General features: G+C 42.5%; 1 protein-coding gene across 2 annotated transcripts; it reads right to left on the bottom strand.

Annotated features, from left to right (window-relative positions):
• Positions 1–1,024: 1,024 nt before the first annotated feature.
• Positions 1,025–11,944, bottom strand: SQSTM1 (sequestosome 1). 2 transcript variants are annotated; one of them, XM_054975924.1, is made up of 9 exons: positions 11,602–11,944; positions 8,886–8,981; positions 5,891–6,004; positions 4,729–4,964; positions 4,452–4,614; positions 4,007–4,096; positions 3,121–3,359; positions 1,775–1,976; positions 1,025–1,322 (listed from the first exon to the last, which is right to left on the bottom strand). In XM_054975924.1, the coding sequence occupies exons 1-9, from the start codon at positions 11,783–11,785 to the stop codon at positions 1,165–1,167; spliced, it is 1,482 nt and encodes a 493-aa protein (XP_054831899.1). In that variant the 5' UTR covers positions 11,786–11,944; the 3' UTR covers positions 1,025–1,164. The 2 variants fall into 2 exon arrangements, with proteins under 2 accessions (XP_054831899.1, XP_054831900.1); XM_054975925.1 differs by lacking the exon at positions 5,891–6,004 and having other exon boundaries at positions 11,602–11,937.
• Between the last annotated feature and the right edge of the window lie 1,359 nt (positions 11,945–13,303).

The following is a 13,303-nucleotide window of genomic DNA, read 5'->3' as shown; positions in this document are numbered from 1 at the left end:
AATCTTAAATCATACTATAGTTACAAGCAGGGGACCCCAAAGGATTGTCAGAGGGCATCTCATTTTTCCCATTTCCTTTTGCTTCCCTAAAAGCCTCTGTAGCCTCTTTTTTCCTGCTTCCTTTTCTGCTTCCCACTAACAGCCAACCTAACTTTTATCTGCCTTGCCTTCTCCTAGGAAAAGTCTGGTCAAAATGTGTCGTCATAGTTGTGCAGTTTTGGCCATGACAAACCCTGTTATGTGCTGGGGAACCTTCAAAGGGACCTTTTGCTTATATCTCTTCCTCACCGTTTCCTCTGTCCATCATCCGGGCAGCTTCCATATTGTTTTCTTCACTCCTACCTACCACCCTTTTATCTGTTCCCCCAGTTTAAACTCTATTTTTTTGTTTTGTTCATGCCCCAGCTTTCTCTCCAGTGGATACACAGCAGTTTACATCATTCTCCGTAACTCACATGAGGTACATTAGGCTGAGCGTGACTGGCCCAAGGTCACTCAGTGAACTTCCACTGTGGAGTGGATAATAAAGCCTGGATCTCCAAGCTCCTAGTCTGAAACTCTTAACTATACCACAATAGCTTTCGTGGGGCAGCTGCTGTTGAATAGTACCAAGTGGCTGGGCCTGAGCGAATCATGCAAGTCACATGGTAACAGGCCTTTACTCTCTCTCCCCTGCCTTTTACTGACCAACCAAAGCTTGAAGGCTGGCAATACTGTTTCTGTTGCTTAGCAGTGTCCACAACAGCCACAGCAATCTCTTTTCTGAAAGGTACCATGTGCTGTACCACCTAATATATTTCTTTAGATTCCAGATATTTCTGCAAAGCTAGGGCTTTATTTAGCTAGTAGAAAGAATATATTGATGTATAGAGACAATTGCAGTGCATTAGATAAATGTGGAATATACTGTGTCTTCTAGTTAAGCGCCAAACATCTTACATGGGAACTGCAATTGATACATTCAGCACGATACTTAGCAGTAGAGGGTAACTCAGCTACATGAAGTCTATCATAAAGCAGATAACAGGGTGAAACATTAACATTTATTTTTTGTAGAATGAGCAGAGAAAGGACCGATCATGGCAATAGGTAAGATATAAAAAGTATGCTACGGCGTAGAAGCCTTTTCACTCTGCTTTCAGTATTAGAGTTGCACAGATGTTATTAGGGAGCTGGTGATTGCTTGGAGTACTGGATAGTATCCAGAGCGGCCCCAATATCATAGTTCTTGGAATGCAGCAGATGAGTAAGCCATCCTCCTTCATCAGAGAATCCCATAGACAGCATCTGTGACAAGGATTCAATCAAGCGAGGATCTGCTTCTATAAAGAAAGAGGTATCCAGCAAGAATTAATAGTGCTCAGTTAGGCTTAATACGTAATACTAGAGCCAGAATGATTAACTTGTCATCATTAGTGTGAAGCTACTCATATTATAGTTTACTTACTATTCACTGACACTCTTTACAAAAATCTAAGTCAATGTTTTGCAAGGAAAGGTGGCATAAAATAGATCAAAACAATGAGAATGACACTAGACAAGCTGTAGTTCTTCCACAGGCAAACTGATTTTCTACACATTTAATTATCAATTTCATTCACCTTTCATGCATTGCTAAGGTTGCATTTAAAGAGCAAACAAGAATGCTCAGAACATACCAAACAGGCACAATTTAAGATATGTTACTGGCTAGTCTTTCTGTAAGTCTGAGCTCCTCATGCTTTGGAATTTCTCTGAAGGTAGAGAACTGTCTGATCTTCTAAACTCTCATTACCTGGGGGAAGATGAGGGTAGAGGGCAGCCTCTCTCAAGCCTGTTGGGCCTGTGTTAGCAGGAGCTGGATCCAGGAAGCATGGGTCATCTGTTTCTGGCATTTGTAACGACTGCAGTTCACCAGTAGAAGGATCTACTTCCTTTGGAGATAAGTGGGTCCAGTCATCCTCTCCCCCTGAACTGTTACAGGATTCAGCTGGTTCCTTGGATCACAAATACATAATGCAAGTCTGTTATTGAATTCTTAGCGTATTAGTAACAGCCACTAGTACTGAAATTGTCTACACTATGCTCATTAACAGTGCTAAAAATCTGTTTTCAGCCTCCAGTGTTAAAATGAGAGAGTAGAAGATTTAAAGCTGTACAGTGGCTATTACAGTCCAGCAAGCATGACAGGTATTAGATGCAGGTAACTAGATGGCAACGAGCAGGAGAGTTGGAGCAGGGACAGGGGGTGCAGCATCACAAGCATAACAACATCACTGGTGGAGATGGCAGGTAGCTCTAGGAATTTCAGCTCATTCCTAGAGCTGCCCACTGTCACTTCCAGGTTTTCCCAAAAAGTATTATCAAGGATTCTCTGCCCTCACCAGAGCTTGACACCCCCAATCAGGTGCCACATTCAGAAACTCAAATGCGATTAAATGCTACCATGAATATTTAAAACAGTTTACTACATGCTTGAAAGACTAACAGTCCAGTCCTAAGCAGAATTACTCCAGTCTAAGGCTATTGATAGCAATGGCTTTAGACTGGAGTAACTTTGTTTAGGATTTCACTGTAAGAATCGGTATTTTAAGATGGTTTAGTCATTATTTTTAGCATTACTGAGACCAAAAGATTTCCAGTATTAAAGAACATCTAATTTTTTTGCATATTAAGTACTTAAAATAAGAACTTGCTTAATTAGTTAAATGAGCTATGAACCTAGCTAAGAGTCAGGCTTGCTTACATGCTTCTTCCCTTTCCCCTCATGCAACATACTGAGATGGAAGATCTCTGTTTTCATCTCATTTGTTGTGACATTCAGGTGGGATATTTTAAACAAGGCTTGTTTCTCCCAGAAAGCAGGGATTCTTAAACAGGATTAAAATGTTAAGAATCTATTAACAGCAAAAGAAACAAATGTCTCTTAATGCATTTGCATTCAACTATCACAACAAATTCATCTGTGCAAGAGTTGTATCTTCAGTATGCTGACTTGTATTGGTGGGGGAAGTAAGCTGAACTGCTAATCAGGTTTATGCCCATCAGAACAACTCCTAAAGCCTTAGTTCCAGCATGAGTTCAACATATTTATGCCGTGGAAGTGCACATTTCAAAACTATCAAACCTTCATTGTCATACCTGTGACACAAGACTATCCTGTTCCATCTGCGTAGGGGGAGAATCCACCATCATCTCCTGAAGCTGGTCAGTAACAGCATCCTCTGCCTCTGAAGCTGGCTTGCTCTTGCCACTCGTTTCTGATTTTGACCGATCTCCTGAACTGCTTCTAGCTGTGGCACTGCTCTTCTCAGTACCAGGTACAGGTGCCACTTTACTTCTTTGTCCCTGATGTTCTACATCAATATCAACATCAATGCCTAGAAAAAGCAGTATGATGATCACAAATGAAATTATAAGTAACCACATATTATCCACCTCAAAGGCTTTGAATGTAGACAGTTTGGATGCACATTTCTACCTCTTGTGCTGGCTGGCATAGCCAATGTCCCATACACTAGTCAAGAAGCCAGGAGGCAAGCTATGTTCCTGCAGATCTCTGTTTCCCACTGAAGATGGGAAACACACCAGCTATTCTGTAATGTCTGACATGTATCCTGTCTTCAAGCTGATTATACTCTACACTGTGAAAACTTCCAAGTACTTTTTGTTTTTATCACAATACAGCAATTTAATGCAATACAGCAATTTAATGCAAGGGACTTGCCAAGAATGAACAACTCCAAGAAAGTCTCTTGGCCTATGTAATATTATCCCTGATTTGTGGTGCACTCGAACAAATGAAACTACCTCAAGATAAAAGACAGCCTTCACCTACAGTAGTCCCAGACATCCAAATTAAATTATTCAGGAGAAACAGATAAGACAAAAGTAACTGAAAAGGTGAGCCATTTTTCTTGCCAGGAGGGAGCCAATATAGCTAATGTGACATCAATGGAAGTAGCACTTACCGCTTAAGCTGCAGGAAAGAAAACTAATGCTTAGCTCAGTGAAAGGAAATGCTTACCAAGTGGACTCAGAAATGCTGCAACACTTTCTCCAACATTCTTCAAGAAGGTGACATTGGGATCCTGAGACTGACTGCTAGACGCTTCTCCTGAAAAAAGCATCAGTCATTAAAGCACAAGAGGAGACACGTTTAGTAAGATGACTGTCTTCATAAACATGGGTATCTTTAGGTGGGTAGCCGAATGTCTGAAGAAGGGAGCTCCTACTCTTGAAAGCTTAGATTCTGAAAATCCTGTTGATCTTTTAAGGTGCCACTGGACTCGGATCCTGCTGTTCATGGATATCTGGGGCACAGGAAATTTAAGCACATCTATCTAAAACAATTCATTTGAAATCAACAAAATTTCTAAGTACCAAGTTCAGGCCTAGAAGGGCGGAACACTAAAAATTTATTTCCATCAAGGCATACAAGTCAGAGTCAGCTATCAAAAAGCAGAAGTTACCTTGCTCAGGAGTAGCATTTGGGACAGTATTACTGGTGCCAGCTTGTTTCTGACCAGATTTTTGACAACGACCAGAAGGGCAGGAGTGCCCCCAGCCTTGCATCCATGGAAACGGTGGAACACCATGTCTCATCTTACGCAACCATCGACCTCTAGGAAGCCACTAGAAGGATAAACGGAGCATGTTAGTTGGATGTTGCTTTAAACCTGTTGCAGGCTCTCTTAGGCAAAATGGTCTTTAGCCTCCTTTCTAGAATGACTCCCCCACATGGCTCACCTCCAGTGGATTGAGTAATGGACTTTGAAACATGATCATGTTGTGTTCCTTGTGGATGCCTTTTCCCTCACAAGTACTGCACAGGTCATAGTCTGGACAAACAGTGCATTTGAATCTGGCACCAACAACAGGACCATCACAGCCATCACAGACTACATTGGGATGCACCACATTTGGAGGGCGCTCTTGGCTGCAGGACTGGCGGTGCAGATGCTCACGTTTCAACTCCTTTCTCTCTGAAGGACAGAATTTACAAGTTGTTAACAAGACAGTTAAAATCCAACATTCAATTAAAATATCTCTCAGAGTTGTTGCAAGACCAACAGTAGATTAGCACAAAAGAAAAGGCAACAATTCAGGAAATAATACATGTTTTATTATTCCCCAGCAACTGGTTTTGCCCTTACAGCAGCTAAAATTATTGGTATGAGCAAGACTTCACTGCTTTTAACTTTTTTTTTTTTAAGGAAAGGCTACCTATGTTAATTTCTCAAACATCTAAATAATTGTTGTAAATTAAGAGAAATATTTTCTTTCAGTTTCATATTTCTATAGAGTCTCCATCCATTTCTATTCCATCCTTCCTCCAGGGAGCTCAGGTTGGTATACATGACTCCCTCAGGGCCACCCAGTGAGCTTCATGGTTGAGTGGGCATTTGAACCTGGGTCTCGCAGGTACTAATCCAGCAAGTGCTCTACTACATCATACAGCAAGGAAACTTTCAGTGTAGTCCTAAGCAGCATTACACACTTTCAAGAAATCAGAGGGCTTAGAAGAATGGTAACTTTGCTTAGGCTGGCAAGATTTGAGTCCAGAGGCCCCTTAGAGATCAACAAGACTTCAGGCTATGAGCTTTCAAGAATTAGAGCTCGCATATCTGAAGGAGGGAGCTCTGACTCTCGAAAGTTCATACCCTGAAAATCTTGTCTGTCTCTAAGGGGCCTCTGGGCTCAAATCCTGCTGTTCTACTGCAGACCTACAAGGCTACCCACCATCCTGCTTAGGATGACACTGTCAGTTTCACTAGAGGTATGCATTCTGGAATTCCCAAGCCAAAATATCTCAGAATGGTTACATAAAACCAGGATTCTTAAGACATTATGAAAAACGCCTCCCTTCCCTAGAAAAAAAAATCTAGTTTCTAAATGTTTGGGTGCTTACTATCAGCAGCAGGAGGAGTCTTGTTTGTCTTTGATTCTCCAAGTTTCCCAGGCAGTGGCCCAGGGAAGGCAGATCCCAGCTGGCTAAGGTTGCCAGTTCCAGACTGTGAAATTCCTAGAGATTTTGAGAGCAGAGTTTAGGAGAGAAGGGTATAATGCCATAAAGACCATCCTCCAAAGCAGCCTTTTCCTCCAGGGGAACTGTTCTTTGTTGTGTGGAGATCAGTGGTAATTCAGGCGAGGGGTCCTACAGCTACCACCTGGAGGTTGGCAACCGTCCAACTAGCACAAGCCAGGCACAGGGCCTGGCAAAGCTGCAGTTCTGCTTTCTCCTTCCTCCCTCCTTCATAGTTGGGGCCACTTTTTCCTCTGCAAGTAGGATGACTGGGGGCGCCTTGTTCAGGGGCCTGTAGAATTTGACTCTGTGGTCCCATTCACTTGAACTGGGGGGGCGGGGAGAGGAGTCTTTAATGGACAGGCAGAATAGCACCCTGTAATTTTGGCATCATTTGGATGAAAAACAGCCACTCCAGTTCCCCCCTTGAAACAGTCCACCATAGAGAATCATGAGAGCGCCGAGGTTCTCCTTCCCTCCTATCTTCCCCACTTTGTAAAAGGAAGCAAGGGCACAGATCACAACAAGAAAGGACAGCAAACAGATTTCAGCAGAAAGGTAAAAAAAAAATTTTTTTGTCAATCACTGTAAGAATAGGAAGATGAAATGAATGGAGGCAGGGTTTGTTTTAATGCTGATGGCTGAAGCTCTTCTGCTAGGATGCCACTTAACAGCCACCCCCCTCCCCACCCCCAGTAGAGTGAAGTACACACATGCCAAGAGGACCTACTTTGCGAGGGGGGGGGGCTATAAAACTGAACCGCTTTGTTTAATCTGCTTGAAATGTTTGGTCATAGATCCAGTGGAGTTAGCCGTGTTAGTCTGTAGTTGTAGTTGGCATCTGACAAAGAGAGCTGTGGCTCTCGAAAGCTTATGCTACAATAAAGTTGGTTAGTCTTAAAGGTGCTACTGGACTCTACTATTTTGAAATGTAGGGGGTCTTTAGATTAGAGTGAAGACTATATTCTGTGCAAATGAGGTGCCATCATCTTTATAAACAGCTGCCTCAAACTCTCAAATGTATTCCCCATAATCCCTTCTCCCCCAAACACGGATTTGAATCTTGAACTAGTGATGTCTTATCCAAAAATCAATAATCATGGTAATACCATCCCCCCCACCCCCCAATCTGAAATTATAATGAAATTTTTCTTGGACTGTACCTTTAAGTCTCACTTCTAAGGCATGTTATAAATTAAAAGGTCCTGAAGTTGTAGATTTAGTTCTCACTTCACAGTTACAATAACTTACATTTAAGTGCTAAGACATACCTGTAAGATATCAACTTCCTTCTCAAGATCATACCATAAACCCTTCCTGGCTCAAAAATCATTGAGATTTATTTTGCACTTTTGATTAAAGTCAAAATCTGTTATTAAGCAAAGCCTCCATGGACTGGGGCTAACAGAGTGCTAAATTTCAATCACTATGCACACGCAGAAAATCCTAAACTTCTACATAATTAACAGTCCAATCCTTGCAGAGTCATCCCAGTTTTAAGCCCATTGGTTTCAACAAGCTTTGAGTAAAGCAGCCCCCCCCCCCCCCGCCCAAATTTTTCAAGTCTGCGGGAACATTTAGAATTCTGACACAGGGTAGTGGGTGCAATCACAAAATGGCTGCCACAGAGGGCAAACTCAACCACAAAATGGCTGGAAGTGAGGTCATGCTAACTAATAATAATTCTTCAACATCTCAGGAAGAATCTCTGTTTAACGGAATGCCTTTTTTAAATGAACACATTGTGAAGCTATGGGTCTGTTTTCCAGGAAATATTACTGAAATCAGAGATCTCTCTGCACCAGACACAACTAATGTAATTAAGTCCACAGGAATGTATCTTCTATTCCATTTTAGCTTGTTAAAAATGTCACACTGGCATCTCCATCCTTCTTACCCCATATTGCCAAATTCATTCAGTAAACAAAAAAACCAGTATGTTCAAGCGAAGCTTAAAATTACTAATTTTACTAATCCACCATAAAATTTGCAACATTAATCTCAGTAAAGATCTCTTAGGCACCTATTATGAATTTATATGCCAGGTATTAAGCTCCCCGACCCCACCTCAATTACAGATCTCTTCTACTCTACTACACAGCCAACAATGATGAGGGAGTTCTAGAATCTCTCGAGTGCAAAGTGAGGGATTAGGGCTATGAGAACAACACTTCAGGACAGCATAAAAGAAAAAGCTCTCTTTGCCTTCTTTTGATTAGCATCATTCTCCCACCTACCCAAACATAGCTCTTTATGCCTTTCCTAGAGCAATTGGTGACGTCTTTGGCCTATAAGTAGATGAAATAAACCTGTTTCAGCATTCTAGCCAACACCTAACCTGCTAGTAGAATTACGCCAGAAGAGAAAAACAGTCCTGCATTACTTAATTCTGAAACAGCTTGCAACATGCTACCATCACATAAGATAAGCATTCTGAAAATAAGTCCCTTGAAGGAAAGGTGAGAAAGCAGAGAAGTTTATGTGCTCCAAGTGCTGATGTTCAGCACCTCACACAAACTTGAGCTGCATTGGCAGAAACCACTATGGACAACTACATGGCAGAACAATAGCGGCTTTTTGCCAATGCAACATGCATCCCTATAAAGCACCAGGAATCAGCCCTTTGGAGTTCATAAGGTTCTCTACTTTCTTACCTTTTCCTCAAGTGATCATTCTCGGAAGTGGTCATTGTTATAAAGTAACAGCACATTGCAAACTGTTTCTCAACTGCATAATAAAAGAAAGACTCTTGGCCAAGAAAGACTCTTTTTAGAATCTTTCTTGGCCAAACCTGAGCCTCTATAAGGCATTACAACATAACAGATACGAAGATGAAAGAAATGCAATACTTGCTACAAAACTGGATCAAAAGCAGCATTACCTTTAACATAGATGCGAAAAATACCATCTTTCACACAAGGTACAGCCAGTTTCAGTTCTTCATCACTGGAAAAAGCAATCATATCTCCATCTTCATCTGAAAGAAGAAATAATATTTTTATAAGGCAGATAATCTTTTAATTTACAAATTGAGGAGCCATTGTAAAGACCATAAAATACATTTTTGTTAGTCTTTAAGGTGACATGCAAGCTTATAACAAAGTTTTTTAAACCAATCTAGTCTACCTGACTTCATACCAGTGGTAAAGTATATTGCATACACTTCAACTGTTTGACTTCTAAAGGAAACAGCCTAGTTCTGTCAGCTGTATGAAAATGTGAATGCAAATAAGTTACAGGGCATGTAGCTAGGTAGTTGATATGCAGATGAAAGAAATATGACCCACCACTGAAGGTATGCATGTCCTCTCAACTATCAATAGTATTTTCTTGTTATTACTGGGTGTGTGTGTGTGCTGGTCTCTTGTGAAATTGCACTAAAGCATTAAGAGGTTGATTATATAAAACTATTAAGATTATACATAACAGCTACAAAAAAATACCAAACAACTACAGGCTTTCTGTAATTTACTACTCAAAAAGCCCTTCATTTCTTCTCCTCTGAAGGTAAGCAACATTTAAAGGGTCTCCATTTCAACAGCACCTTAAAAAAAGTGGATGGCATCATCAGTGTACAATAACCCTATAAAAGGCTGTTATGATCTTGAGGCGATGCTGGAAACGTATATTAATACATATTAAGTGAAAAACCAGTTTACCAACAATTAGCATTCTTGTTCTTCATTTGGAAAAGCAAGCAGCAGATATGTTACCAGACCCTCATAGGGAAATAACACACAGCTGTCAGCCCCATAAATGACATAACACTTTGCTGGTCACCAGAACACTGCAATGTACTTGGAGTACTCATATATTAAGAACTGTGATTTTTTTTAAAAAAAGCATCTGTTGAAAAATATGCAAATCTTACAGTATTCATACAACTCCTTAGTATTTGTTGCTGATGGGATACTAAATTCCTATTGCCCATATACAAGTGTACAAATATGCTGTGAGCAAGTAGCGTCTTCCTCCATCTACTCCCTACAGAGATCGCTTATATAGGCATGACCAAAGAAAAGTTTCACATTTGCCCATCTCCCACTTGTTCCAGAAGTGATCAAAACTTCACAAGAATAGTTTCAATATCGGCAAGGTGTAAGAAGTGAAAAGCAAACCTGTAACCTGAATGACTCATGTGAATGAGTCTGTAATCTGGCTCATTAAAAATCATGTCATGAGACACACAAATATGTATCAACCACTCCTGTGTTGTCCATACTGGAATAACTTTCATTAGGACTTCAGGTCACTTAACAGATTAAAGAGATGGCAGTTATTATCCCTGATAAATTAATTTACAATAAGAGTTCACAATTCCAATCATGAGCAATAAATTAGTCTTTATCCAGGGAAACTTTGACTGCCTCCCAAAACTAACACAGAAGATTCCAGGTCAACATAATTAAGAACATCCCACCACCCATACCAGATATGAGAACAAGTTGATGCTTCCCAATCAAAAATGCAGACACCACCTCGATGTATCCTAGTAAAGCCACCAAGGATTGGCCTCTTCCACCTTCACAACAGACTTTACTGCATATCCAATACATGTCACTCTCATGCAGGATACCCAAGTTCCTCCAAAGTGTATATTCATGATCAATTAGGTCCCTTGAATTATACATAAGAATACATGAACTAGCTAAGGAACACGGGGGGGGGGGACTCACCTCTGCATGTCTTTCTTCATTGTGTACTGACGATTATACTCAGTACTGGGACTAAATCTGAGCCAAAGCTAACTAGGGCATAGCATATCTTTTTTTAATAACACACTTCAATCCTCTACATTGTGCATTATTGGGGGACAAAGCAGCCTCTTAATATTGTGCAGACTACCTTTTCATGCTAATTTCCACAGTCAATTTCAACAAGTCTAGAACTAGTAAGCAAGACTCCAGGCCAGGGAATATGACTTTTAGATAGTCTTGAGCCTTATCTCCTAGCACATCTTTGGTTTCTTTATTACATTAGTATGCCACCTTTCCACCCAAACAGGGTACCCAAGGAAACCATCATCAAACATTAAAACATTTAAAACTCTAAAAACATTTAAAGGAAATTATATATACACAATGATTCGATTAAAAACATATAGGAATTAAGCACTAGCTTTTGAAATGTAGGGCACTTAGAAGAGAGAATCACTATTACAGCAGGACGTCTTGTTGTTAGCTTTGCCACTTTTTAAAAATGGACAAATCCACTCGCCGTTAAATGGTGTACAGCAGCCAGAAACGCCACAGATGAAACTGCTCACTGCCTAGCTATGCCAGACGGCCTACACCTGCTGAGCTGCTGCCCGTTATACAGCAGTAACTGCACAGAGCTTCTGGCTTTTAAAGAGAACGGCCCCATCAGCTTGCTAATAGCCCATCAGCTTGCTAATTAAGAAAGAGCTTCCGTGGGTGGGGGGCTCTGCTACACTGTCTTGGACAGCAGCTTGCCGCTTAGCAATCCAACAGGTGAGGCTTTTCCTGACACAGACTAAGGGGAGAAAAAGCCTTCTTGGATTTATGTGCAAGAGACTCGTAGGAACGAATCACCCCATTCTCCCGCGAGTCACGCGCTCCTTCTCTCCGGCCGCTCACCCTTGTAATACATCTGGAAAGCGCCGGCCGCCGTGGCAGTGTTGCGCAGGAGCCCCTGGAAGAGCTCGGCCACCTTGTCCCGTATGGGCTGATAGAGGGCAGGCGACTCGAGAGCGAAGCGGCGGATCTCCCGGGAGGCGTCCTCCTTGCCCAGCAGGTAGGCCTTCACCATCAACGGAGCCATGGCGGAGACGCTGGCTGGCTGGCGTGGCGCAGCAAGAATTGGCGAGCGAGGCCGGACCTGACCGCAACAACACTTCCCGCAACTGTTCCTTCGCTCACAGCTGCCCCACTCCTCTGCAGAGCGCTGCCCGCCTACCGCGTCTTATAGGCGGCGGCGGCGCCGCCAGTAGGACGGGCTTCAGTGGGAAAACCCCCACCCTCTCTAGGGAGGAGGGAAGATAATAAGGATAAAAACAACAATGCCCAAGTGGGCTGCTGGGGGGGAGTGGGGGCGGAGTCGAGGCTCCGGGGAGGGGGCCACTTAAAGCTAGAACGGCGGCCTGCATTTCCCATCCCCCTGCCTTCGAAAGTGGTGGACTCGGGAGAGCTGGGATTTCTGTCGTGGAAAGGGCCGCTCTAGCCAACACGGGCCTTTGCAAAACCGTGGTGTAAGCATTACTCAGCATTTTCTTGTTTTCCGAAATACAGACAATCCAGGGTGAACTAGTTTGGAAACCGGCGGTTCGAAAGTCGTCTGCAAACAAGGCCGAGATCCTGGCCATGCACGTGTTTATTGACCTAGTTGTGAGGGCGGAGCTTCGTCGGGTCGCGTTGCTAGCTCTGTTCCTAGGCCTGGCTGTCATCCCGATTTGCTGACTCACTGTGGTGGTGGCTAGGAAAGGCCGCGAAGCGCAAGCAGGCCCTGAGCAGCCGCCGGGTGTTCCTGCCCAGTCATTCACTTCAACTTATAACGGGGGAACCACTTTATAATTTTTTCTTGCTGAACTAAACGCTTCAGCAAACCAATGATCTTTCCTCAGTAATAAGGCTCCTTTACTTCAGTAGGACTTACTCTTAAGTAATTGTGCAGCAGACTCTCACTCTGGCATACAGTTGCCAACTACCTGGAGAAACATGACCTGACCTGTTAATAGAAGAATGGTATCTACCAGGTCATGTTACTTTCATGCCAACAGCTTCATCTGCCCGTTTCTGCACATTAAACCTCTATTTAAGAGGCAGGGCATCTGTCTGTAGGCCCTTTGGCAACTGCGCTCATGCATAGCCTTATTCAAGGGTATAAGACTGCAGATTTGTTTTAGGGTAGAAAGAATATGAATTGGCTTCCAGAGTAAGCTGTTGATTGGGGTAGCTTGCTGAAGTTAAATCCTTTGAAAACTGAGTTCCTGTAGCTGGGAAGGACTGGCTGTGGGGAATTTGTCACTCCCAAAGGCCAGCTTTCTCCTGCAGACTCCATGAAAAGTTTGGGGGCTTGGCTTGGTTCTAAGCTTTCCGTGAACAAACAGGTGGCCATGGTAGCTAGAATAACATTTGTCCATCTTTGCCAGGCCCAACAATTTCCCCGTATCTGTGTCAATCCAACCTTGCCACATTAATCCATGCAACAGTCACCTCTTGTTTAGACTACTGCAACTTGCTCTACATAGGGCTACCCTTGAAGACACTCCAGAGACTACAGGTGGTGCATTTTATCTACTTGCAATTTTTATGTTATTCACAGGGTTTGATGGGCTGGGAT

The sequence above is a fragment of the Eublepharis macularius genome, chromosome 4 (assembly GCF_028583425.1).
Source record: "Eublepharis macularius isolate TG4126 chromosome 4, MPM_Emac_v1.0, whole genome shotgun sequence".
Classification (NCBI taxonomy): Eukaryota; Metazoa; Chordata; class Lepidosauria; order Squamata; family Eublepharidae; genus Eublepharis; species Eublepharis macularius.
The sequence above is the reverse complement of the archived record's forward strand: the minus strand, read 5'-3'. Positions and strand labels throughout refer to the sequence as shown.

Bases quoted from the DNA above. Each gene is read 5' to 3' on its own strand.
- SQSTM1 (XM_054975924.1), bottom strand. From the start codon at position 11,785: ATGGCTCCGTTGATGGTGAAGGCCTACCTGCTGGGCAAGGAGGACGCC. The intron at 8,982-11,601 runs GTGAGCGGCCGG...TTCTTCTTTCAG, and splicing joins TTTCCAGATGTATTACAAGG to ATGAAGATGGAGATATGATT. The intron at 3,360-4,006 runs GTAAGCATTTCC...TGCTTTTTCTAG, and splicing joins AGCATTTCTGAGTCCACTTG to GCATTGATGTTGATATTGAT.